This window comes from Protopterus annectens, chromosome 4.part1 (assembly GCF_019279795.1).
Source record: "Protopterus annectens isolate FY-2018-M chromosome 4.part1, PAN1.0, whole genome shotgun sequence".
Lineage (NCBI taxonomy): Eukaryota > Metazoa > Chordata > Ceratodontiformes > Protopteridae > Protopterus > Protopterus annectens.
The window spans coordinates 699,106,153-699,132,110 of NC_056734.1; the positions used below are offsets into that span (position 1 = coordinate 699,106,153).

Here is a 25,958-nt window from a genome sequence, read left to right on the forward strand (position 1 = left end):
CAGTGCCACTGATGAAAGGCCATTTTGGAAATCCAGTATGTCCTCCCTTTGTTACTTTCAAAAGATAAAGTGCTTGTCTAACAAGGAACTGATAAGACACTAAGAGACAACTCATCCCACTGTCTTTTTGGAGATTGAGGAAGGATATATGTACCTGCTAGTTGAGATGCTCTCAGAGACCGAACATTACTGTACAAACTATATAACAGCCTATCTTATTTGTTTCTTCAACAACTTCAAATCAGCTTGGCTAGAAAGGGTTGAGGATTCAAACTGTCAAACCCTGAACAAATTTCCTTCCAAAGGTAGTTTTGGCCCTGAACTAGTTGTCAAAGCTGTAATGCTAGGTGAATGTATGAGACCTGGACTAAGCTGGTGCTTTTTGTATTAAAAAGCAGGCAGCTACAGATGCCAGTCATTTGGTAAAATGAGGATTGGATGTTGCTGAAGTGTGGATTTCTTATCTCATCTTCTTGGAGAAAAAACTTTGGTCATTGGTCATTCATTCCTCCCCAGATGAAATATCTATTGTGGCTGGGCCAATGGTGATGGCAAAAGTACTTTACCTTAAAGTAGGACAAGGAGGAGTGCACAGCATTTGCAGTCTTCAAACTATCTGTTGCCTTTAGCAGCTAAGCTCTGATGTGCCAACATGGCACATAGTGTACTCAAAGAACATAGCTATGGATGGATTTCACTGAACACTGCTTTCATATATTTTGTCTGCTGCACACTGAAGCATCACAAATTTGAATGAATAGTGTACTTATACAAGAAGATACTAGTCAATATATTTGCTTCAATGTGTAGTTTATGTCTGGCTATAAGCATTAGGTGAACTTTGCAACAACATCGGTTAGGAGTTAATATCAATACCCTACATAGTGCTTGTTCAAGTCACAAAATCCTGCCTTTGGCCATGCTTAGTGAGAATGAGGCTTCTCATTAAAAATACCCCATTAACAAAATAAATAAGCAAACAAAGAAATACATGTTTACTCCAATAATCTACAGATTTCATCTTACAGATCCAAGGGACATTCCCCAACGTATGTTATTTAAAGAAAGTTTCTTAGTCACTCAGCATCTGTCTCAAGCTGTAAATGTTACAGGGATCCTGAACAGATGCTTGAAGCACTTGATGTTTCTCCACAGGTATTCAGTGTTTATACTGTTAACTTTCACCTTGCTATACTAGCTAATGACCTGCTGCTGAAAACTTGTATGTTTAGTCAAATAATTTGAGTGTGTTGGGGATCTTCTATTCTCTTTTACCAGCTCAGTTCTTGAATTGGTGGGGGGGGGGGGGTCTGTGCAGAGTCTGTACATGTTTTCACTGTGTTCATGTGGGTTTTCATAAGGTGATCCAATTTTACTCCATGTATCAAAAACATGCAAATAATGAAGTGTGTGTGTGTGTGTGTGTGTGTGTGTGTGTGTGTGTGTGTGTGTGTGTGTGTGTGTGTGTGTGTGTCTATATCCCGTGATACTCTGGCAATCTTCCCAGATATTACTTTCTCTGCCTTGTGCCCACTGAGTGCCAAACACAGTTACAGCTCCCTAGGACCTTCAAGCTGGATAAAGTAGGTATCAGGGAATGAAGAATGTTCTGCTTCTGTGTTCCTTTTTTGTATAGCTAACATATCGATATGGAACTAGGCAATACTTTTCTGCTAATGAATTTGTGATTTTATACATTCACCACTCTATGAATACTGTATGTCTCTATGTCTCTTGAATATTACTGCTTCTGCTTATGTTTGCCTGTGGGATATGTCCTGGCTGAAAAGGTATTTGGACTACTACAATTAATTAGTTTCCAAACAAGTAAATAAACAAATACAATGTTAAGTTGCAGACTATATTAACTGACACTATTTTAATAAAAAGTCAATAAATGAATAGGTTGGTACTGTAACTGTACTTAACTGGCTAAAATTTCTTTATTCAGTTACACAATGGAGGCATTAGTGATGGGTAGGCCTCAGTTGCTCCAACTAAGAACAACTCAGTTGTGGCACTGCTGACAATACACATGTACACTGCTAATGAAAACAATACATACAGCAAAAGGAATGGCACACAGTCACAGTGTGTGCATGTGTTACAAGTGAACCCGGCTCAAGTGAGGGATACCACACACAACCTCAGAGCAGTGCCAGGGCGTGTTATAAATGAAAGTGGAAAAGGATAACGATGAGGAGATAAAGAGGGACCAGGACTTTGAATGCAAGTCCTTAGTTATACTAATAAGGTAGCAGAAAGTAATCGAAGAACTAAGCCAGCGCAGGAATGGGGAAGATTTTACCAATAAAGATGTTTGCAAGTAGGGGTAAAGTACATAGGTGAGAGGGAGCTGAATTTGCTGGAGGAAATTAACAAAGGAACCAAGTTACTGAGAGAAAAAAACTTGGGAAGAAAAGGTAACAGAATGGAATGATGCTTAGCAGGAGTTTGAACTGCAGGTTAGAGACTGCGTTCCCTATCAAGAACTGGTAACACAGTATAAACAAAGAGGAAGGGATAGAGGAGTATTAAATAAAAGACCAGCTCAGACAGAGTTTTTATTGAGTGTAGAGCAGTGTGTATAAAATACCTGACAAAAACTATAAAAATCAATCAGAGATTAGTAAAGACTTGGAAAAGAGAGATTATAAAGACTAATTACAAAGGAATAATGGCAAACAATCTGTAGGGCTACCAAGTATGCAACAAAGTCCTGAAGATGTAATGTTTGTATATTTTTATACCACAAATAAACAGAGAATTCTTCCTGAGGCAGACATTAAATGCTAGAGATGTGATGGGGTTCAGACAGTTGCACAGGTTTGTTTTCTTTTTTTATTAATGTCAACGCACGTTGCAACTTGAAATGTGATGACTTAATAAAGATGTTAAAAAAAAGAGTAATGCAACAGGTGTTTAAAAAATCCTATGTAAAGTAGTCCTGTAACACTAGACTGTTTATACAACATTCCAGCTGTAAAATTACTCAACACAAGCACACTGTTTTAAGGGAAGGGGATCAAATGCATTGAAAGATGAACACTGAGAGATGAAAATTTCTTAACACATCTAGAACAAGAAGTTCAAAAGCAAATTCTTCAGATGTTTTACTTCTAAGGAATATAACGGTTTGTTTGTGTCTTTCGGCTTTTCCCGGTTAGGGGTCGCCACAGCGGAACTCCGATCCGCTAATGATTGGTAGTTGATTTTTACGTGACGAGTTACCAGCCCTGACGCACAACCTTCAACGAAGGTACGCCCATTCACGCATGTCTCCATGCAGAAGACGCTCTAGCTGAGAATCGAACCGGATAGCGTCTTACTGTGAGGCGACAACGCTACCGCAGCACCACCACCGCGGGTTTCTAAGGAATATAACAGAGTTAATTATAAAAGGATGTTGGAGACAAAAACCTCCTTAAAAAAAGTTTCTGTCTTTTCAGTCAAGATATAATATGGGACTCCATCGTAACAGTTTTTGTTAAAAGCAGCATTTTACTGTTAGAGCAATTTCACAAAATGTTTTATGTACCTCCAGCTCACAGTTCTGGCTAATATCAAGCTAAAGGAAGGGAGTTACAAAACACGAAATATGCAGAGAGTTAGTAAGATTTAGCTTTTGGCTTCTACAATACGCTTCAGCTGGATAAACAATAACCAGCATACTGTACTCAGTCAACATCCACTCATTCTCCGATTACACAGTTCATCTATTTAGTGGTCATGATTTCAATGCCTCTCAGCTCCTTGTTATGTTTGCACAATTTGTCTTCTTTTTATTTTTCTGTGTATCTCTTAAGATTTTCAGTCTGTGCAGACATTTCTGATTTACTGTTACAAATGCTAACACAAATTCTGAACTATTTTTATACAGTACTTTTCTATACCACATCCACCTAAGTTTTTACTGACCGATATTACGTTTAGTCATTTGTGTAACAGTCAGAATTGCGTGACTCATCAAATGACGCAAGAAGATTATCAGCCAGGTATATACACACACACACACACACACACACACACACACACACACACACACACACACACACACACACACACACACACTCGCCAATCAGGCCTTCCATACATAGTCCTCTGTTAAAAACTGGGTAATTTAAAGCTGGGCAAATCTTCTCTTTAAGATTAGATCACAAAAATATCAGATCACAGCCTATAGAGAGCACCATGAAAACCACAAGCACCAGCCAGAAATAATGCTGATCAAAAACAAAGCATTCACTTAAGGAGAACAATTTAATAACTATCAAGGTATTAATGTATTTATTAATCATATTTTCTAAGGTCACAAATGTATTTATACAAGCTCAGACAACAATACAAGTCTTTCTCTGGTGAAGGCTGGTAAATAAAAACTACACTCAACAATCATCTACAAATACTGGTTACAGCCTTGCAAAGTTCAAGTCTCTATTAATATAAACTTTTAGAAAAGAACCAATGCCAGCTGTCTTAGCTGGAATAATAGCTGTCTACCTCTAAGACAATGCAATAGCTCTGCATGTGTTCTTCAGTATTGTTGCTCACTCCAGACCAATCAGAAAATCTGCATCAACCAGCCTAAGTCACTTGCAATTCACCTTATTTAAACATTAAACATTTTTAACTTAACCTGAAGCTAAAAACTCCTTACCTTTGGAAGTAAACATTCCCCAAATTAAATCTTACCTTGTTAGTAGGTTTTATTGCAACAGATATCACAGGATCGGGAACATGGATTGATTCCTACAAAAATTAAAAAAAAAAAAAACAGGTAATATCAAATTCTATACTGCTGTATTCAGATTTACTTAACCAAGAATTAGCAAAGCAAATCACTTTTGCTTTTTTGTGTCGAGCAGTACACAATTAAATTCTGTTCTTTTACAGATCATTATTTTTTTGTTAACATACTCCATAACTGTGTAAGTGGTCCATGGACCCATTTCAACACAACTATTTTTAAAACAAATGTCTGCAAACAAAATGAAAGTATATGTGCATGACAACTGCCTTGAAATGAAAACAACTAACAACCTACTACAGTGTTTTATAATTCTATGCAACCTTACTATTCACCAAAGTATACAGGAAGTTGCAGAAAGGAACAGCGTCTATTGATGAGAAAGAAATGTGTTAAAATATTAAATAAGAGAAGAGGAGAAAAGTACCACAACAGTCAGCAGAAATATGAAGTGGTACAGAATATTAAAAAGGAGAACCCAGAAAAGGCAAATAAAGTGTCATTCTACGGGGATTCAGTATCTGTCTGCCTGGGATGACATGATCGACAGACCACGATGCTTTGCCAGAGATGGCCTGCACCTGTCGCCCTTGGGATTCCGGATACTGGCTAAGGCTCTTGCCACTCCTACAGTGCCTTTTTTAGGCAAGGTTCAAATGACAAATTTGCAACTGTAACAGGTACAAGCAAGCAAAATCTGAGGGTAATGCTACTCAGTGGTAGAAGTCTAAACCTCAAAATGCATTCACTCGAGGCACTCCTTAAAATGGAGAACATCGACATCTGTGCAATGACAGAGACCTGGTGTTCAAGGCTCTAGACAGCAACCCTGCATTACCAGGCTATAATTCATACCACACCTTTCGGCCACCTAACCTAGACTGAAACACTAAAGGCGGAGGCGTGTCCATATTCATTAAGGATATCCAGTCTAATTGCTCAGCATAATGCAGCCGAGATTATCCAAGTGCAACTAACTCTGGGCAAGACCGCAATCCAAATTGTAACTTGCTACAGATCCCCCACCATGCCCCAGGATTCCCAATCCTCATTTCTTGATACACTGGAAAATATTAGGGTACAACCCAACACCCTAATAACGGGTGATTTCAACTACCCCACCATTAACTGGGAAAACTACTCATGTACCAACTCTTTCGCTTAACATTTTCTGGAATTCATAAATTCCAATACCTTGGATCAACTTATCCACACTCGCACCAGGGGCAGCAATATCCTAGACCAGGTCATTACCAACATGGGTGACCGGTATTCCACACCAGAGGTCAATTCCTTGTTGGTCAGATCCGACCACAAGAAAATCACCCTAGACATCCACATCCCACCACCACCCCCATTAGAGAAACCACTGTAAAAAAAATTCTCCAAAGCCAACTTCACGCTTCTTGAGACAGAAGTGGCAAACTTCATGACACCCATGTAGATGGACAACAGAGGTACGATTGCTGAATCCTACGCAAATGCACTTTATAAGCACTTACACAAGTGCATGGATCGTGCTATCCCTAACAGAACCAAGATGCTATCCTCCAAAAAAAGGAAGCCAATCTGGTGGTCCCCTGCTATAAACAAACTCTACAACAGAAGAAAGAAACTATTTCAAAAAAGAGTAAAATCCTATGACTGGAGGAACTCCCTGGTCACCCTCAGTAAGAAGCTGAGATCCCTCATAAAATCCTCCAAAGCTAGTTATGAAAACAAAATCACCACTGATTCTAAAGACAACCACAAAGCATTCTATAGCTATGTCAAGAATCTCAATGGCAACACTCAGATCTGCTCTGAGTTACAGCATAATGGCACTAAATATACAGAACCAACTGATACTGCCAACATACTGGCAGATAACTTTACCCCCCACCCCCCACCCCCTAAAGGGCCCATCTCTATACCGGAAGAATGCAAAGTTCCTGTAATCACGGCTGCACAGGTAAAAAACACACTCTCCAAAGCCAAGAACACAGCATCCATGGGACCTGACAACAACCCAGGCTGCATTCTACATGAACTACAGAATGAACTGGCACCCCACCTAAGCACCTTGTTCAATCATAGACTCAGGCTTTGTGCCCACTGAATGGCGCACAGCGATGGTTTATCCAACTCCACAGAGGGGGGGGCACCACGGACCCTGGGAACTAATGCCCCATTAGCCTAACGAGCCTGGTCTGCAAGGCCATAAAAAGTACAGTTTTGTACCTACCATAAATGTAGATGTTCGAGTGTAAACACTGCTGCAATCATCACACTTGGGTTATCCTGCCGTCAGGCAGTCCCGCAGTCGGCCAGAGTTCCAAAGTCTTGGTCCGGCATCGGTTGCTGTCACCTCCTCCCTGACGTCAGTGTGACAGGGGTATAAAAGATGCAGCCGACGCCATTTTCTTCAGTTTTTCTTGCCCCAGATGTCAGGTGCCCCCAAATAGGTAGGCAATTCAAATTGCTAGTAAAAAATACAAAAGCAAAGCAAACAACCATTTTTAGTTACCAGCAAATACTCCCCATAGGTAATAAAGGGTAGATGCCCTAGGTAAGTACCAGAAAGTAAGAGGGGAAGGAGGGAGGGTAACCTGGACTGCAGCAGTGTTTACACTCGAACATCTACATTTATGGTAGGTACAAAACTGTACTATGTTCATCGTGTTACACTGCTGCAGTCATCACACTTAGGTGGAGTCCCAAAGCTGAGGTAGGGAGGCTGGAACTATAAAGCATTAGGGGTGGCTATAAGGCCCTGCAGTACAGCAGTGGCGAAGCCAGCTCTGGATTTGAAGTATAAAGGCAAATGGTAATGTTTGGTGAAAGTATGCACAGAACTCCATGTGGCTGCTTCCAAAATATCCTTGGTAGGTACTCCTCTGAGGTAGGCAGTTGAAGTAGCTGTTGCCCTGGTGGTGTGAGATCTGATGCTGCTAGGTACAGGTTTCCCATGGTGGGTATAGCAGAAACGTATACAGTGTCCTATCCATTTTGAAATAGTCTGCTTTGAAATGGCTTTTCCCTGTGCTCCCTTAGCATATGCTACCAATAATTGTTCAGTTTTTCTGAAAGCTTTGGTTTTGTCCAAGTAGAAACGTAACTGTCTGTGAATGTCCAAAGAATGTAGTAGTCTCTCCCCTTTGTTCTGTGGTTTTGGATAGAAAGTTGGTAAGTGAATAGTTTGGTTTAGAGCTACACTTGATACCATCTTTGGCATAAACGTAGGGTTAATTAGTAAAGGCACCCTGTCCTGGTGGAAGATGAGGAAAGGTTCCACTGCCATTAGTGCCTGTAATTCTGAAACTCTTCGTGTTGATGTTATTGCCAGTAGCAGAGCAGTTTTTCAAGAGATGTATTTTAATTCTGCTGTGTTAGCTGGCTCAAAAGGAGGTAAAGTTAATTTTTCCAAAACAAAGTTGAGGTCCCAAGTTGGTGTGGGTGCTCTATGGAGCGGTCTTATGTTTTTAGCCCCTCTGAGGTATTGTTTGAGCAAAGGATTAGAAAAAATTGGTGGATCCGTGTTGTAATGAGCAGAAATAGCTGAGGCGTGGATCTTGATGGATGAAAAGAGAGGCCCTTGTCCAGCATCTCAGCATTGCAGTATCTGAGGAATGTTTGGGACAAGAGGGTCAAGGCTGTGTGCTTGGTTCCAGGCACAGAATCTCTTCCATTTATCCGAGTATGCTTTCCTGGTGCTAGGCCTTCTGGCCTCCAGAATGACATCCATAACAGCTTTGGAGAGAGGCATTGCTTGCTTGGCTAAGGAATTTTCCATGCAGGTAGATTTAAGGTCTTTAGCTGGCTGTGAAGTATCTGATTGTTGTGCTGTGTCAGCAGCTGTGGGATTTGAGGCAAAATCCAGGGTGGTTCTTGTGTTAAGTTTTTTTAAGATTGGGTACCAGTGCTGGTGTGGCCAGTCTGGTGCAATCAGGATCATTTTTGGCTCTTCCTGCCTGGCTTTTATGAGTACCTTTGGAAGGAGAGGTAAAGGAGGGAAGGCGTATACTTCTAGTTTTTTCCAGCTGAATGAAAGGGCATCCACTTTCCATGCTTGTGGATGGTAGCTCCTTGTGCAGAATTTCTGTAATTGGCAGTTCTTTGGGGAAGCAAACAGATCTATGTCCGGGTTCCACCATTTTTGTGTTATCATTCTGAATATTTGTGGATTCAGTTCCCATTCGTGTGGGTCCATAATGTTTCTGCTTAGGTCGTCTGCCAGTGTGTTTTTCTCTCCTGGCAGGAATTGTGCTTGCAGATGAACTTGGTAGTTTAGAGCTGTGTTCTACAAGGTCATGGCTTGTCTGCAGAGGGGTTAGGAGTGTGTGCCCCCTTGCTTGTTTATGTACCACATAACTGTGGTGTTGTCTGTCTTTAGTAGTAATTGCCCTGGATGCAGTAGGTCCTTGAAAGCTATAATAGCATTTTGTACAGCTAGCATCTCTTTTTGATTGATGTGGAGATGTCTTTGCTCTGTGGGCCACTCGCCCTGGATACATTTTCCTGCCATGTGTGCTCCCCAGGCGTAATCCGATGCATCTGTTGTCAGTGTTTGCCTGGCTGTGGGTTGAGTAAAAGGCTGTCCCTTGTTGAGGTGACAAGCTTGTGCCCACCATCGAAACTCCTGTTGTAGGCAAGAAATTAGTGGTATAACTGTTTCCAAACTTTGACAGTGTTGAGACCATATGCTCTTTAGGTACCATTGTAGTTTCCTCATATGCAGTCTGGCATATGGAATTAGTAGTATGCAAGATGCCATGCAGCCCAAGGCCTGCAGAATTTTTCTTGCAGGAAGTTGGGTCTTTGTTGCCATTAATTGAAAATATTGAGTCAGTTGTCCTTGCTTGTCTGGCGTGAGATAAGTCATCTGGGCCGTTGAGTTCAAGCTGGCACCCAGGAATATTATCTGTTGTGAGGGCACTAGTTTTGATTTCTTTTCGTTTACTGTGTACCCCAGGCAACTTAATAACTTTTTTACGTACGCCAGATGCTTTAGTAGAATGTCCTTGCTCTCTGCTTGAATCAGGCAGTCATCCAGGTATGGATAAATTTGAATTCCTTTTTGCCTGCAAAATGCAATTACTGGTGCCAGGCACTTTGTGAAGACCCTGGGCACAGTAGATAAGCCAAAGGGCAGTGCAGAGAATTGATAATGCATTGAACCAGCTAGAAACCTGAGGTATCTTCTGCAGTTTTGTCTGATAGGGACATGCAGGTATGCCTCTTTGAGGTCCAATGTCACGAGCCAAGATTTCTTGCCCAGCATGGGAAGAAGATGCTGTAGTGTCAACATCTTGAATTTCGGTACATCCAAGTAAGTGTTTAGTGTAGAAAGGACCAGAATGGGTCTCCAGGCTTTGTCCTTTCTGGGAACCAGAAAGAGTCTTGAGTAAAATCATTGTCCTTGTTCCTGTGGTGGTACCTTTTGAATAGCTCTCATGTCCATGAGTGCTGTAATTTGTCTTTGAGCCTCTGCCCATTGATTTGGTGGGAGATTTGGCATTCCTTTTAGCCTTGCCAGGGTGTGAAAATGGAATCTGTAACCTTGAGATACAATGTTGAGAACCCATTTGTCTTTGGTGATGCAATGCCAGTCGTGATAGAAAAGTGCCAGTTTTCCTCCTAAGGGGGCTGCCAAGAGAGAGCTGTTTGGCAGCTGTAGTGAAAAGTCATTGAGTCTGTTTTGTATAAGATTGACGCCTGTCTTCTCCTTCTTTCTGGCCTGGTGTGCCCCACTGTCGAGGCCTGTAAGGGCCTTGTGTCTGACCTCTACCTCTTGGACTTCTGTATCTGCCCCTTTGAGGTCTGTCTGTGACTGGAAAGGACCAATTCTTTGTTGGCCAATTTCAGCTAAAACAAGGAGGCTGAACCTGTAAGAAATCTTTCACCGTTTGCATAGATTTTGCCTTATCCTCCATCTTCTTTAATACCTCCTCTGCCTTAACTCCAAACAGCACATCCCGCTGCAAAGGTGCATCCAATAATTTTACTTTAACATGATCTGGTAATTTATGTTCTTTTAACCAAGCATGCCTTCTAATGGCAGAGTCTGTAACTGCTGCTCTACAGGAGGCCTCTAAGGAGTCAAACCCACATTGCAAAGTATGTTTTCCCACTTGTTCAGCAGCATGCAATAAATCCTGCATTTCTTTTAAGTTAGGAGGATCTGAATCTGGAGGCATCTTTTGTTTCAACTGAGACATCAAAAATTGCTGATATTTTAGCATGTGAAACTGGCAATTCAAGGCTCTCATTGCTAAAGTTGCAGACATATATACCTTCTTTCCCCATCTGTCTAAAGCTCTGGAATCTCTGTCAGAGGGAACTGGGTTTTTTGCTGATGAAGCCTTAATCCCTTTGGGTCCCTGAAAAATAGCTTCAGGGTCAGCAACAGGGCTTTTGTACAGAAACTTGTGAGAGTCAGGGACTCTGTAATATCTATCTGGTTTAACTGGGGCTGGGGGTAAGGAGTCAGGGTTCAAACTGGATTCAGTGTACATATCATCCACAATGTCAAGAACTGGCGGGATAGCAAGGGGTCTGTGTTGAGGCAATAAAAAGAAGTCTCTGAGCCTTTTCTTGGATTCTAAATAATCCTGACCTTCCCAATGGAAATGCTCCCTCATGGTATGTAAGGTCTCCCCAAAGGAATAATCCTCAGGCGGAGAGGCTGACGGAATTGATTCCTCAGCATCAGAATCCTCATAAGGGGGTAAAGAATATCCTAGGTCCGAGGAAGAGTCAGAGGAAATGGACACCTGGTCAGAAGATTCATAGTCTGCATCCTGTCTGGGCCTTTTATCAGGAGGGGGATGGGACCCCCTGATCAGGGTGATTAGGTCCTCGGCCATTTTTAGCATTTGTTTCTTAGGCATGGTAGCCTGTCCTGGAGAGAGTTGTGTCTGTTTCTTTGCTTTTAAGCGGGGCTTAGACTTAACAGAGGGTTTAATGGTTAACTGGGTAGGTCTGAAAACACCCTCTGTAACTGTGGATTGCTCAGCTACTTCGATTCCCTCAGTAGGTTTAGGATCGGTAAGCTGAAGGTCTAGTGCGTCCGAAGGCCAAGCCATCTCAACGTGGGAGTCGGATGCGGTCTGTGGAAGCGGTCGTCAGGGGCTGCGTAGGTGCCTCGCTGAAAACCGGAGAACCGGCGACCAGCCTAGAAGAGGCCTCGTCATCAGTTTTGGGCCTCGGATGCCTGTCCTTGTCCTTGCGCTTTTTATGCATTGCGGTCGTCGGAATTTCCGACGGCATGGTGTAATTGAATTTTCTACCAAAATAATGTCGGGCAAAATCAAACCGACATTTAATAGTGTGCTTGTTAAACCTAGCACAAAACCGACAACCAGTGACGTCGTGGTCAGGGCCTAGGCATGGAATACAATAGGAGTGGAAATCCTTATGAGGTATTTGCTTCCCACAAGAAATACAGTTATTAACTTTTACTGACATTGGTCTGAGGCAAGAAAAAGTTCCCCAACGGGGTACTTAGCTTTTTTAGAAGACTTCGGTTCTGGATTCAGAATGAAAATCTCAGGAGTAGGCCGACCAGCACTTGCGAACTGCTTCTGCTTCGGGCACCGCGCGGCACGAAAGACTGAAGAAAATGGCGTCGGCTGCATCTTTTATACCCCTGTCGCACTGACGTCAGGGAGGAGGAGACGGCAACCGACACTGGACATCGTATCATCGTGGAACTTATAAACAAAGACACTGGTAATCTCTAAATTCTGGACCCCACCCAGTTCGGCTTTGTAAAAGGCAGATCATGTCTCCTAAACCTCACAGACTTCTTTGAAGCAGTCACCAAAGCCTTAGACGAGGGTAAGGTGGTTCACACAGTCTATCTACATCTCACCAAGGCTTTTGACACCATTCCCCCACTCTGGAATTATAGACAAACTCACTAAACTAGGTATAAATCCCTGTCTCACAAGATGGGTTGCCAACTGGCTCACTGACAGAACCCACACTGTGAAAGTAGCAGGCTCTAAATCTGACTTCAGACCACTGACAAGTGGAGTACCACAGGGTTCAGTCCTGGGTCCTCTCCTGTTTAGTATCTACTTTTTTGAAGTACAGGCAAACACAGAAGGTCTTTGGCTAACGAAGTTCGCAGATGACTGCAAACTGGGAGCCATAATCGAAACTCCTAACGATGTGGACATCCTATAAAAGGGCCTCACAGAGACAGATGCCTGGTGTCAAAGCCATGGCCTCAAGCTCAATGCCAAAAAGTGCATTGTCATCCCCTTTGGTAAAAACTCTGTACCCATGAGCTACCACATAGGTGGTAGTCTACTTAACACCAAAAGTGTGATAAGAGACTTTAGGACACAGGTGGACAGTAGTCTCTCCTTTGATAATCACATTGCCACAGTAGTCAGGAAATCCTTCTGCGTTGCACAATTCATCATAAAAGGTTTCTCATCCAGGAAAAAAAGAGGTCATTGTTCCCCTCTACTCGTCACTCATTAGACCAATTATAGAGTACAACACCCCTTTTGGTATGTACCTCACAAGACATCTACAACAACTGGAAAGGCCGCAGAAATACCTCACAAAGAGGATTACCTGCCTTAAACAGATGCCCTATGCCGAAAGTCTCAAAAAACTCCAGCTTTACTCCATCGCACATCGCCTACTCAGAGGTGATCTCTGCCTAACATACAAAACTATGTCAAACCCAGAGCTGATGGACATGTTCCACTTAAAGAAATCCCAATCCCTCTGAGCTACACGCTCTAGGGACCTAAACCTTGTCACCACAATAAACAGAGCATGCTGGAGGGATAGATTCCTGTCCCAGAGATTTCCCATACTCTTTAACAAACTACCTATCTATATCAAACAAAGCTCCTCATTAGCACTCTTCAAGAAAAATCTTGAGGATTGGATGGGAAATAGGAAATTCACCCCGGGGATCACCTCTGTGGCTTTGCTCGACAGGGTCACAGGAAAATAATTTTCTTGGGTGGCAAAAGCCAGGGTACTTTTTTGGCTAGGCTTATATAGGCCCTAGGGCCAATAGCCTACTACCTACCTTTGAAGTATTTTTTCATAGGACCTCAGAGGATATAAAAAAGTGTCAAGGTCTTGGCCACTGGACAGATTTTCACAATAGAAGAAAAAAGTAGAAAAGCAAGGGGACAGGAAAAGCAGACTGTGGTGGTAAGAACAGAAACAGAAATAAGAATTTCATTAGTATGACAGTCCTATGCCTCTTAGTTTAACCTGTCATAATTCCAACAACTGAACACTTTTTTATTCACCTAAAAGAATGCAGCCATGATAACTCAAGTATTTGCAGAAAAGTGCAAACCTCATAAATAAACCAGTCTTTGGATGTGTCTGTATAGATATGAACATGGATTAAGTGTGAACAGTACATGACATTTATGAAATCCACAGAATGATGGCAGAAGTAGTATAACCCCAACATACGAGACGGGCTTTCTCCCCATATACAAATCTAACCACCACTATAAGTAGGAGAATGCATCCTGCATGAGGAAAGGGGTCCAAATCATTTGATCTCCCCATGTTCAAATATTCTCCCTGTTTTGAAGAGACATACAAGGAAACAGGTCTACCTTTGATAACAGCAAGGCATTAGGAGAGTGTGGCATCTTATACTTTTCTAGACTACTGTGTCCTTCCCTTTATCCAATAATGTACTACAAAGACTTCCTCTCCAAATATTTAATGAACCATGCAATGCAGACTATAAATAGGTAATAGATGGATAACAGCCTCTAGACTATGCAATCAAAGAGGAAGCAGCATGTGGATGAGTATGTTAATGAGGATGGGCTTGTCTAGCGATATCTACGGTTATGCTAAAAAACAACTTTCATATCTGCTAAGATGAGGTCCTCAGATTCATATATTCATAGATATTCCAAAGCTTCAAAGTCTCATGACCATTCTAGCCTTGCCAGTTGCCTCCATCAAGCAGCAAATTATTTCTCCAGGAAGGCCGTACTGGTCAATCCTAGAGTAAATTTCTTTAAACTCATCCTATCATTTAAGTTATGTTTAAAAGAAGATAGTGAGTATCACTGCTTAACATAAAGGGGAATTTTATTCTGGAGGTTTGGGTGGAGCTGAGGTATAAACTTGCCCCTCAGTCATGTTTTAATTATCCGTTGCAGAAGATTTAGATACCTGGCTCTAGCAGTGGTGGTGATACTGGACATGTGCAGACAAAGGAGAACCAAGGCAATCTGGACTCTAATGGTGTGGTAAGATGTAAATTTCACCCCAGAATTCTATATGACATTGAATAAATAGGGATAGAGCTTTAAGCATACTTTGGTAGCTCAGAGACTTTAGGCCGGTGATCTTTTCAGTTAGGAACCTTTAGGGTCTTTCTAATTGTTTATGTTTACTGAGACATATCCCAAAGGAGTAGTGTACTTGATAACTGGTCTGATCAATGCTGAGTAAAAGGGAGTGATTGCCTCTTTAGACCTTGATGATATTCCTTTGGCCATTAGCTGAGCTAGATACAAGGATTTCCTGACCATTGTTGTTACATGATGGCCAAAAGAGAGGACATTATTAACCCAGGAACCTAGGTCCTTAACTACATTTTCCTTTTATAAAGTGTGTTGTCTAGACAGTGTAATGAGAGCAGGGGTTCTCTACCAAAAGCAATAATACTACCCTTTCTAGCATTTACTTTGAGCTCATTTTTAGTACACTAAGAATTTACTACGATTAGTTCATTCTGTTGGGTTGGTTGTCATAGGGTAACTTAACAAAAACCCATAGTTTGCAATCATCTGCAAACTTTGGTAGTCAGAAGTCTTGGCAATCTGCTTGGAGATGTGAAAAGTAAATACCAAAAAGGAGAGGTCCCAGTACCAAGTCCTGAGGGATATCACTGGTCACTTTCATACTTTCTAATGAGGTACCTGAAACTCGCACTGTAGCATTTTAACTTTTGTATAATACCAGCATAGGGAATGGTGTCAAAGGCCTTAATCAGGTCACTACATGATGTGCATGGCCTTTACCTACAGTCTCAGTAACCCTTCTGAAGAAATTTACCAGATTAAATAGATAGGATCTACCCTTCACAAAGCCAAACTGTTTGGGGGTAACATCTAACAAGTTTCTTGATATCACAGTTTATGAGGTTAGTTATAATATGGTCCCTGGTTTTGCAGATGAGGCTTGTAAGGCTGATAGGTCTACAATTACCCAGGTTGGCTGTAAGGCCACCTTTATGAAAGGGCATCACCACTGTTGTGCACTACTTATACGGGACAAAACCAGTAACTAAACTTAAGTTAAACAGTTGCAGAAGTGTGTCAGTAAGGGCAAGTTTAACACTACTAATTAAACAAGTAATTAAATCATGAGGTCCCATGGAGGAAGTATTACTGGTCTTTGTTAGCACTTTCAGTAAATGATCATTATAGATAACTGGGAGAGTAAGGAATTCAGATATTTCGGGAGGACTTTGAAAAGAAGTCTCAAGTGTCAGGGGTGAAGCTGGCAGTAAACTTGTTGGCACAGATACTGGCAATGTTAGTTGGGTCAGACAATGAGGCCCTATTATGAATAAATAAGAGAAGGACAGATGCCCATATTAATCATCCTGGGTGGTCTTCCCGTGACAATTTACCCCGTATCACAATGGCCCCAAAGTAGGCCCTATACAGGTATATAACATCGGGCATATAGTGCTCAGCAAAGGTTTTCAGAGAAGACAAAGCAGCTGATGCACAAATATTTAAAGCTGTATTGCTGCAAAAAAGTTTGACGCATCAACTGCTGTAGTGGAATATATTCTTAAAGCAAAGCCTTGTATTATTTGTCGCAGACGTATGTAATACAGTTTGTAACAATTTAGTAACTTTACATACATTGCAACCACGCTTGTTGTCAAAATTTACTGTGCCATGCAATGCAGACAATAAAAATAATCTATGTTGCCTGCATAAAGCCATAAAATGAAGGTATTCTCCTCTATTAAGATCAAGTGGAAAGAAAACTGGCAGATGAATAGTCTGATAACTCCCTCAAACATAAATTCTGATGATGGATGAAGGACACTCCTCCACTGAAAGAGTCTGCAATGCAAACATTCTTCTAGCTGATGTTAAGCTACAAAGCAAAGTTTTCTAGAACAAGAATTTTCAATTTTACGATGATGCTTATTAAAACAAGTCAACTCTGCCCGCTCAAAGTAATACCAAGGGGAATGGGATCCTTGACAGATTATCACAAAAGGAAAGTACCTTTTAAGAAGGAAAAAAAACTTAATGTGTGTCCGTGCAGCTAAATGAAAAACTCAGAAAATGCAGAAGAAGCTCACATAGTGTAATCGGAACCAAACAAGCACACTGTCTTTAAACCAGTTTAAGTAATAAATTCACAACAGTATCTTCTAAGGAAAACATCCTGTAGTGAAAAAACAGGCTGCTGAGTGTTGAAAGAAGAAGAATGGAGTTGCAACAACACACTGCCTTAAACCAGTTTGAGTATTAAATTCACAACAACAGTACATTCCAAGAAAAACCTCTTGTAGTGAAAAACTAGGTTGCTGAGTGTTGGAAGAACAAGGCTTGAGTTGTAGCAACAGTTTTACTTTATTTGGAATAAAAAACTTGGTTTAGCGCTTCCGTCCTTGTAAGCAGCAATGGGACTTTTTCAGAACCAAGAATAGTTAAAACACAGTTTAAATATCTGTAAAGACTGCCATGTGACATTAAAAGCCACCAATAAGATGCAGTAAATTTACATGAATAATGGGTCTGAGTTAAAACTTTTAACTAAAACTTCATATGAGATCTGCTGCAGTCTGAACCAAACTTGTGAAGTAAGTAAAACAATAAAGCTTGTGCAAATACAATGTCAAAAAGTCAAATATCTAAGAATACAATTAATTATATGATGAATTCATAAAAATAAATAACTGTAAAAAGCTCATGCAAAAAGTAGTGTGTGTTAAAAGATGCATCTTTTTATATATATATATATATATATATATATATATATATATATATATATATGAACTGCAATGGAGAAAAAGGAATCGAAAAATATAACAAAAGTGCATACGTGAAATTGGTTTAAAAACAAGTAAAAAGTTTAAGACTGATGATACTGATAAAAACTATGCACCATTAAAATTTGAAAGCATTCAGTTTTAGGGCAGGAGTAATACAAGTAGACTCATTAGTTCCTGGGTATGCTGAAGCCAATACAACTCTCTTTTTTCCAAAAGAACTTCTCAAGGACACACCCCGTTCATTTCTTGAAACAATTTCTAAAATGCCAAAGTGGAATCTACAGAAGTTTGTGTAAGTAGTAGAAGGTTTATAAAGTGAACTACCTTTGTTTTGTCTCATCATAATTATGTTCATAAATCCTCTTTTTAAGCTGTGTCTTAGTTTTTCCAACATAAAAACTTGAGCAAGAGGGACAACATGCGATGCAGATTACACCTTTAGTAAAACAGCTGCCATATACAAGTTCAACTTTAGCATTACAATAGCTGTCCAACACTATAGTTTCTTGTTCTAAAATATGTGAAAATTGGGAGCATGCACCACATTTAGTAGTACCTGAAGATGTCCTGGGGGGCAATGGTGTTTTCAAAAATGTTTTTCAATTTTTTTCCTGTCTTGTAAACAATTTTAGGTGTCTCCCCCAGGGTAATATATATATTTCACCTACCTTAAAATGTTCCAATATTTTACAACTACGTCTTTAAATGCTTTGAAGTGTGAGTTGTATTTTACTAAGAAAGCATTGGTAAACTCTGCATGTGGTATAGTTGTAAGGTTATTACAAGACTCTAAAGATGAACCTAATAAAAGGAGGTATTTTGTCCCCCAGCCCCCTAAGACTTCCTCTTTGATGGGTAATATTCCCTTTCCAGAAACATGTCTGAAAATGTTTTCACATTCCACCTCACATATTTCTGGAGTACAACACCATTCTGGCAGCCCGCACTATTTGGCCTTAGAAAATGTTTTTCTTAACAATGTAATGGATGACAACTTGAAAAAGTAGGTTTTCTGTGCATTTTTGAGGGGAAGCATTTTTGTTTATAGTTCTTCCATAAGTCCACATCTACAAATACAAGCTGGTCATGGGAAAAATGGTAGGTGAATTTTAAAAAAGAAGTAGAGGTATTAAGAAATTCAATGAATTCTGCAACCTGTGTGTCAGAAGCTGTCCAAAAGACGAAAATGTCATCCAGGTAACAAAAAAACAGTTGCCAACAGTCCTTGTAAATGGAACTGAATATCAAGTTGCACCAGTACATAACCAAACTGGTGTAAAGATGAAGTTGTTTATTAAAATGAGTTATATCAGAGTGGGGATGAAATTAATTGTGGAGTTGTCAAAGGTGGTCAGGTTAGGTAAAGCAAGGTGAAAAAAATTCAAGACCAGTCTCCTGAGGAATGCTAGTAAATAAGTCGTTACCATCTACTGTAAGGAAACTGCAATGGTCATTGTATACATGCAGGGTGCTCTGGGATAGAAGTCCCAGGTGTCTTTTAAGATGTGCTTAACCTTACAAAGTTTTTAAGTAAGCAGTCCATAAAAACTGCCAGGGGGTATGTTTTCAAACCCATGACCGTCACAATCAACCTATAAGGGGGGCTGGAAATGTCTTTGTGGACCTTGGTTATACTAAAGGCTACTGGTATCCAAAGCTGTGGGTTACAGAGAAAGTCGTGTCAACATAGATAACCTCTTCCATAATTGAATCTTTTAAGAATAGGTCAATTTTCCTCTATGCAATAAAGATTTTGTTATGGAAGACTGTAGTGTAGCATACTGCAAATGTGATCCACATAATCAAGTCTATCAGCCAAGACATTTTCCCCTGCTTTGTCTGGCTTCATGATATGTAGTGAGTCGTCAAAGGTCAAGTTGACAGACTGTGATAAAAATGAGAACAGGTGGTTGAAATTGTATGGAATTCCTTTTCTCAACTTTTTTTTTTCAAAACTGGAAACTACTAGATGTAGGGGAAGGTTATAAATAGTTTTTTTCTTGACCAGTGAAGTACTGAATGGATGTTGTTGGTTGACATGAAAGGATACATCTATCTTACTAGTGGCTTTCAATGTCACGTGGCAGTCTTTTCAGATACTTAAACCATGCAATTTTAAATAATCTTGGTTCTGAAGAAGTCCTATTACTGCTTACAGGAATGAAAGCGCTAAACCAAGTTTTTTTATTCCAAACAAAGTAAAGTTGTTGCTACAATTTCAACCTTATTCTTCCAACACTCAACAGCCTAGTTTTTCACTAAAACAGGTTTTTCTTGGAAGGTACTGGTGTTGACTATCTTGTTATTTTAACACTGAGGAGCCTGGTTTTTCACTACAGGAAGATTTCCTTGGAAGATACTGTTGTGAATTTATAACAAACTGGTTTAAAGGCAGTGTGTTTGTTTGGTTCCGACTACACTATGTGAGCTTCTTTTGCATTTTCTGACCTTTAAGAAGGCTTTAGAGACATTTACACAAGTTAAAATAGTAAGCTTCCTCCTTGATGACAGGATGAAATAGCTGCTAAACGCACCTTAACCAAAGAATAACAAAGGTCAGACTCAAGAATTTGGGTAATGTACTGCAACTTGGAGAGTATTGGAGCCGAGAAAGGATCAAGGCCTTTTGACAAAGGCAAGATGGAAAAAATATGTCATTTCCTCTGTATTAGATTTACAGGAAAATGCAATGATTTGAACTACCAAGAATAGAAGGCAACTTAGTTGCCAGCAACAGAACTGGATAAACCATGTGGGTATAATAAAGTACAGTTTTGTACCTACCACAAATGTAGATGTTCGAGTGCTAATACAGCTGCAGTCATTACAGATGGGTTCTCCTGCCGTCAGGCGGGTCCTCGGTCGGCCAAATTCCAAAGTCTAGGTCCGGCGTCGGTTGTAGTCGCTTCTTCCCTGACGTCAGTGCGACAGGGGTATAAAAGAACCAGCCGACGCCATTTTCTTCAGTCTTTCTTGCCCCAGATGTCAGGTGCTCCCAGAAGGAAGGCAATACCTAATTTTAGATATATATACATACATATATATATATATAATGCAATGCAAAATAGTCAAAAAACAGTAGTTGCAAGCAAATACATCCTAAAAGAATAACCCCAAACAGGTTGTATGAGGAGGTGTAACCACTAGGCCTGTCCCAAGAGGGGAAGGAGGGAGGGAAACCTGGACTGCAGCTGTATTAGCACTCGAACATCTACATTTATGGTAGGTACAAAACTGTACTATGTTCATCGTGCATACAGCTGCAGTCATTACAGATGGGTAGAATCCCAAAGCTACGCAAGGGGTGGTAGGCACTAGGTGGAACTGGGAGGAGCCAGAATGCCCTGCAAAACTGCAGTGGCAAAGCCTGCTCTAGTTTTGGAGTATAAAGGTAGATGGTAGTGTTTAGTGAAGGTATGCACAGAACTCCAAGTGGCTGCTTCCAAAATATCTTTGGTAGGAACTCCTCTGAGGAAGGCTGCAGAGGTAGCTGTGGCCCTTGTGGAGTGGGGTCTGATGCCTGCAGGTACAGATTTACCATGAAAAGAGTAACAAAAATGTATGCAGTGGCCTATCCATTTTGAAATTGGCTTCCCTTGAGCTCCTGCAGCATAGGACACAAAGAGTTGTTCTGATTTTCTGAAAGGCTTTGTTCTGTCCAAATAGTAACACAGCTGTCTGTGGATGTCCAAGGAATGTAGCAGCCTTTCCCCTTTGTTTTGAGGGTTGGGGTAAAAGGTAGGTAAGTGTATGGCCTGATTTAAAGCTACCCTGGATACCACCTTAGGCATAAATGACGGGTTGGTTCGTAGGGACACTCTGTCCTGATGGAAGATGATAAAGGGCTGCACAGCCATGAGGGCTTGTAGTTCCGAGACCCTACGAGCTGAGGTAATAGCCAGAAGGAAAGCCGTTTTCCAGGACACATACTGCAAATCTGCTGAGGCAGCTGGCTCAAAAGGAGGCAAGGTTAACTTTTCTAGAATGTAATTAAGATCCCAAGCAGGAATTGGTTGTTTCCTTGGAGGTCTTATATTCTTAGCCCCTCTGAGGAACTGTCTTAAGAGTGGGTGAGAGAATAAAGGTGGATCAGTGTTGTATTCTGCAGAAATGGCTGATGGATTTTGATGGAGGAGAATGAAAGTCCACTGCTTAGCAGCTCAGCTAGATACTGTAATATTTGAGGCAAATTCAGTTTTCCAGGATCCTGGCCCTTTTTCTCATTCCAAGCACAAAACCGTTTCCATTTTGCGGAGTAAGCTTTTCTAGTAGACGTCCTTCTGGCCTCCAAAATGACATCCTGCACCTCCTTGGAGAGTAGGGTCTGTTGTGATGTTAAGGAATCTTCCATGTGGCCAGATTGAGTGTTTTCCGCTGACTGTGAAGAGTTTTGTAGCTGCGCTGAGTCAGAAGAAGAGGCATTAGAGGTAGGGTCCATGGAGGAGAATGCGTCAGGCTCCTCAGGAATGGGTACCAGTGTTGTCTTGGCCAGTCTGGAGCAATCAGTATCATCTTTGGTCTGTCTGCTCTTGCTTTCAAAAGCACCTTGTGCAGTAGAGGAAGAGGTGGGAAGGCGTAAACTGTCAGTGCTGTCCAACTGAAAGAAAGGGCGTCCACTCTCCAGGCCTTTGGATGAAATGTCCTTGAGCAGAATTTTGTTAATTGATGATTTTTGTGGGAGGCAAAGAGATCTATGTCTGGCCTTCCCCACGCTTGGATTATCTCTGTAAAAACTTGAGGATGCAACTTCCATTCGTGTGGATCTGTCATATTTTTGCTTAGATTGTCTGCCAGCATGTTTTCCATGCCTGGCAAGTAATGTGCTTGAAGCTCGATTTGCAACTCCAGAGCCATGTTCCAAAGTGACATGGCCATCCTGCAAAGGGGGTATGAATGTGTTCCTCCTTGTTTGTTTATGTACCACATTACTGTGGTGTTTCCTCATATGCAACTTTGCACATGGGATTAGTAGAATGCAAGATGCCATGAATCCCAGAGCCTGCAGGATTTTCCTTGCAGTTTAGCCTGGTACAATTTGCTAGTGTCTTGAAGAATTGAGTTAGTTGCCCCTGTTTTTCTGGCGTAAGATAGGCCATCTGGGTGTTTGTGTCCAAGTTGGCACCCAGGAAAATTATTTTCTGAGATGGCGTTGGCCTGGATTTCTCTTTGTTGACTGTGTATCCCAGAGAATTCAATAACCTTGTTACATAAGCCAGATGTTTCAGAAGTATGTGTTTGCTGTCCGCTTGGATCAGGCAGTCGTCCAAATAAGGGTATATTTGTATCCCTTGAAGTCTGCAGTAGGCAATTACTGATGCCAGGCATTTCTTGAATACTCTGGGCGCAGTAGATAAGCCAAAGGGCAATGCAGAGAATTGATAGTGGATTGAACCTGCAAGAAATCTGAGGTATCTTCTGCAGCTTTGTCTGATTGGAACATGCAGGTATGCCTCCTTGAGGTCCAATGTTACCAGCCAAGACTCCTTACCCAGCAAGGGAAGAAGCTGCTGTAAAGTGAGCATCTTGAATTTTGGTACGAGAAGAAATGTGTCTAGGATGGATAAGTCCAAAATGGGTCTCCAATCTGTTCCTTCCTTGGTACCAGGAATAGTTTGGAATAAAAACCTTGACCTTGTTCGTGAGTAGGTACCTCTTGAATAGCTTTCATGCCCATGAGCTTTGAAATTTGTATTTGAGCCTCTGCCCTTTGATTGTGTGGCAGGTTCGGCATGCCTCTCATTTTTGGAAGGGTGTGAAAATGAAATCTGTAGCCTCTGTTTATAATGTCCAGGATCCATTTGTCTTTTGTGACAATATGCCAATTTTTTGAAAATAATGCCAGCTTTCCTCCTAAGGGTGCTGCCATTTGAGCCTTGCTTGGCATGCAAAGGGGAAAGTCATCGGGTTTGTTTCCTGTATTGTATTGCTGTGAACTATCTTCGCCACCTCTTGGTGTTGGAGTTTGCCATTGTCTGCCTCTATACGATCCTTGAGATTGTCCTCTGCCCCTTGAGCGCCTGTATCTACCTCTTTGGGGCCTGTCTGTGGCTGGAAAAGACCAATTTTTTGAAGAAAAATTTCTACTACTAAAATGTGGTGGTTGTACCTGTAGAAAATCTTTAACAGTTTGCATAGATTTAGCTTTTTCTTCCATTTTCCTTAGTACCTCCTCAGCATTAGCACCAAATAAGACATCCTTTTGTAGAGGAGCATCTAGTAATTTAGCTTTGACATGATCAGGCAAGGTTTGTTCCCTAAGCCAGGCATGTCTACGTATGACTGATCCTGTAACAGCAGCTCTACTTGAGGCCTCTAGAGCATCATAACCACATTGTAAGGTGTGCTTACCCACTTGTTCTGCACTATGCATCATATCCTGCAATTCCTTCAAATCTGGTTGTTCAGGTTGTGATATTTTATTTTTCAATTGTGATAACAGAAACTGTTGATATTTAAGCATATGGAACTGACAGTTTAAGGCCCTCATGGCTAGGGTAGCCGAGGTATATACCTTTTTTCCCCACCTTTCTAAGGATCTAGAATCTCTCTCGGAAGGTAATGGATTCTTAGCAGTAGAGGCCTTCATTCCCTTGGGGCCCTGAGAAATGGTTTCTGGGTCAGCAGTACGGCTTTTGTAAAGAAATTGGTGTGAGTTAGGAACTCTGTAGTACCTATCAGGCTTGACTGGGGCTGGAGGCAGGGAATCCTGATTAAGGCAGGCCTCCGAGTAAACATCATCAAGTATGTCCAAGACAGGAGGTATCGCCAGAGGTCTGTGCTGAGGTAGCCAAAGAAATTCCCTAAGCCTTTTCTTGGAATCTGAATAATCTTGGCCTTCCCAGTGGAAGTGTTCCCTCAAGGTATGCAAGGTTTCCCCGAATGAGAAATCCTCTGGGGGGGGGGGATACGGAAGGAATGGACTCCACTGCATCGGAATCTTCAAAAAAGGAGTAAGAATGTTCCTCCTCATCAGAATGCTCTGAAATAATGGAGCCCTGACCAGAAGAGGGTGATTCTTCCTCCACTCTGGGTCTCTTGTCTGGTGGGGGTTGGGAACCCCTGATAAGAGTAATTAAATTCTCAGCCATTTTAAGCATCTGCTTTTTAGGCATGGGGCCTGGAGATGGGCCCTGTGCAACAGGTCTCTTGGAGTGCATGGCTGATTTAGACTTAGTAAAGGCCTTGATGGAAAAGGAACAGGAAGGTCTGAAGACACCGTGGGTGGAGGTAGACCTGTCCACATTATGAGGCTCAACACTAACAGTGGCTTCGGTAGCTATAGTCAGGGTGTGGGCCGAGGAACCTGCGGCCTCGGGTACAGAGGACACTGCCAGAGAAGCGTCGTCGGTAGTCAGGAGCTGCGTAGGCGCCTCGCTGAGAACCGGACCACGTGTAGTCGGTTTTGGTGTGGTGTCGGTGGAGGCCGCGGATCTTGCGTGTCGGTCCTTGTCCTTGCGTTTTTTGGACAAAACAGGAGTCGGAGTCTCCAACGACATTATATAGTTAAAAGCTTTCCCAAAATAGTGCTGGGCGAACTCCGCCCGACGCTTAATAGTGCGTTTATTGAAAGTAGCACAAAAGCGACAGGCCGAGACGTCGTGGTCTGGGCCTAAACAAGGTATACAGATTGAATGGAAATCCTTATGCGGTATTTGCTTCCCACAAGAAATACAATTGTTAACTTTGTCTGACATCGGTCTGAGGCAAGAAAAGTTTCCCCAACGGGGTACTTAGCTTTAAAGAAGACTTCGGTTTCCAAATTTTCGTAATTTCAGGAGCTGGTCGACCGGCACTTGCGAACTGCTTCTGCTTCGGGCACCACGCGGCAAAAAAGACTGAAGAAAATGGGGTCGGCTGGTTCTTTTATACCCCTGTCGCACTGATGTCAGGGAAGAAGCGACTACAACCGACGCCGGACCTAGACTTTGGAATTCGGCCGACCGAGGACCCGCCTGACGGCAGGAGAACCCATCTGTAATGACTGCAGCTGTATGCACGATGAACATCAGAGAAGAGGTCCAGGTGACTTGTCTAAGGTACAGAATAGTAGGCTCCTAAATGAACAGACAGAAAGACCTCTCCAACAGCTGAGGCATGACTCTGGTTAACTACACCTGATAAAGCCAAAATAAGGCCACTAGAGTGATCCTGGGCTTGCACTGTTTTGCATTCTGGTTGAACATCACACTCAGA

At 41.6% G+C, this 25,958-nt stretch overlaps 1 protein-coding gene across 1 annotated transcript in view; it reads right to left on the bottom strand.

The window, feature by feature from the left end:
• GFM1 (G elongation factor mitochondrial 1) overlaps positions 1 to 25,958 on the bottom strand; it is a 1,399,365-nt gene that overhangs the window by 701,972 nt on the left and 671,435 nt on the right. The window contains 2 exon segments of the mRNA XM_044070477.1: positions 4,693 to 4,749; positions 13,418 to 13,433. Of these exon segments, the coding sequence (XP_043926412.1) occupies positions 4,693 to 4,749; positions 13,418 to 13,433 (73 nt within the window).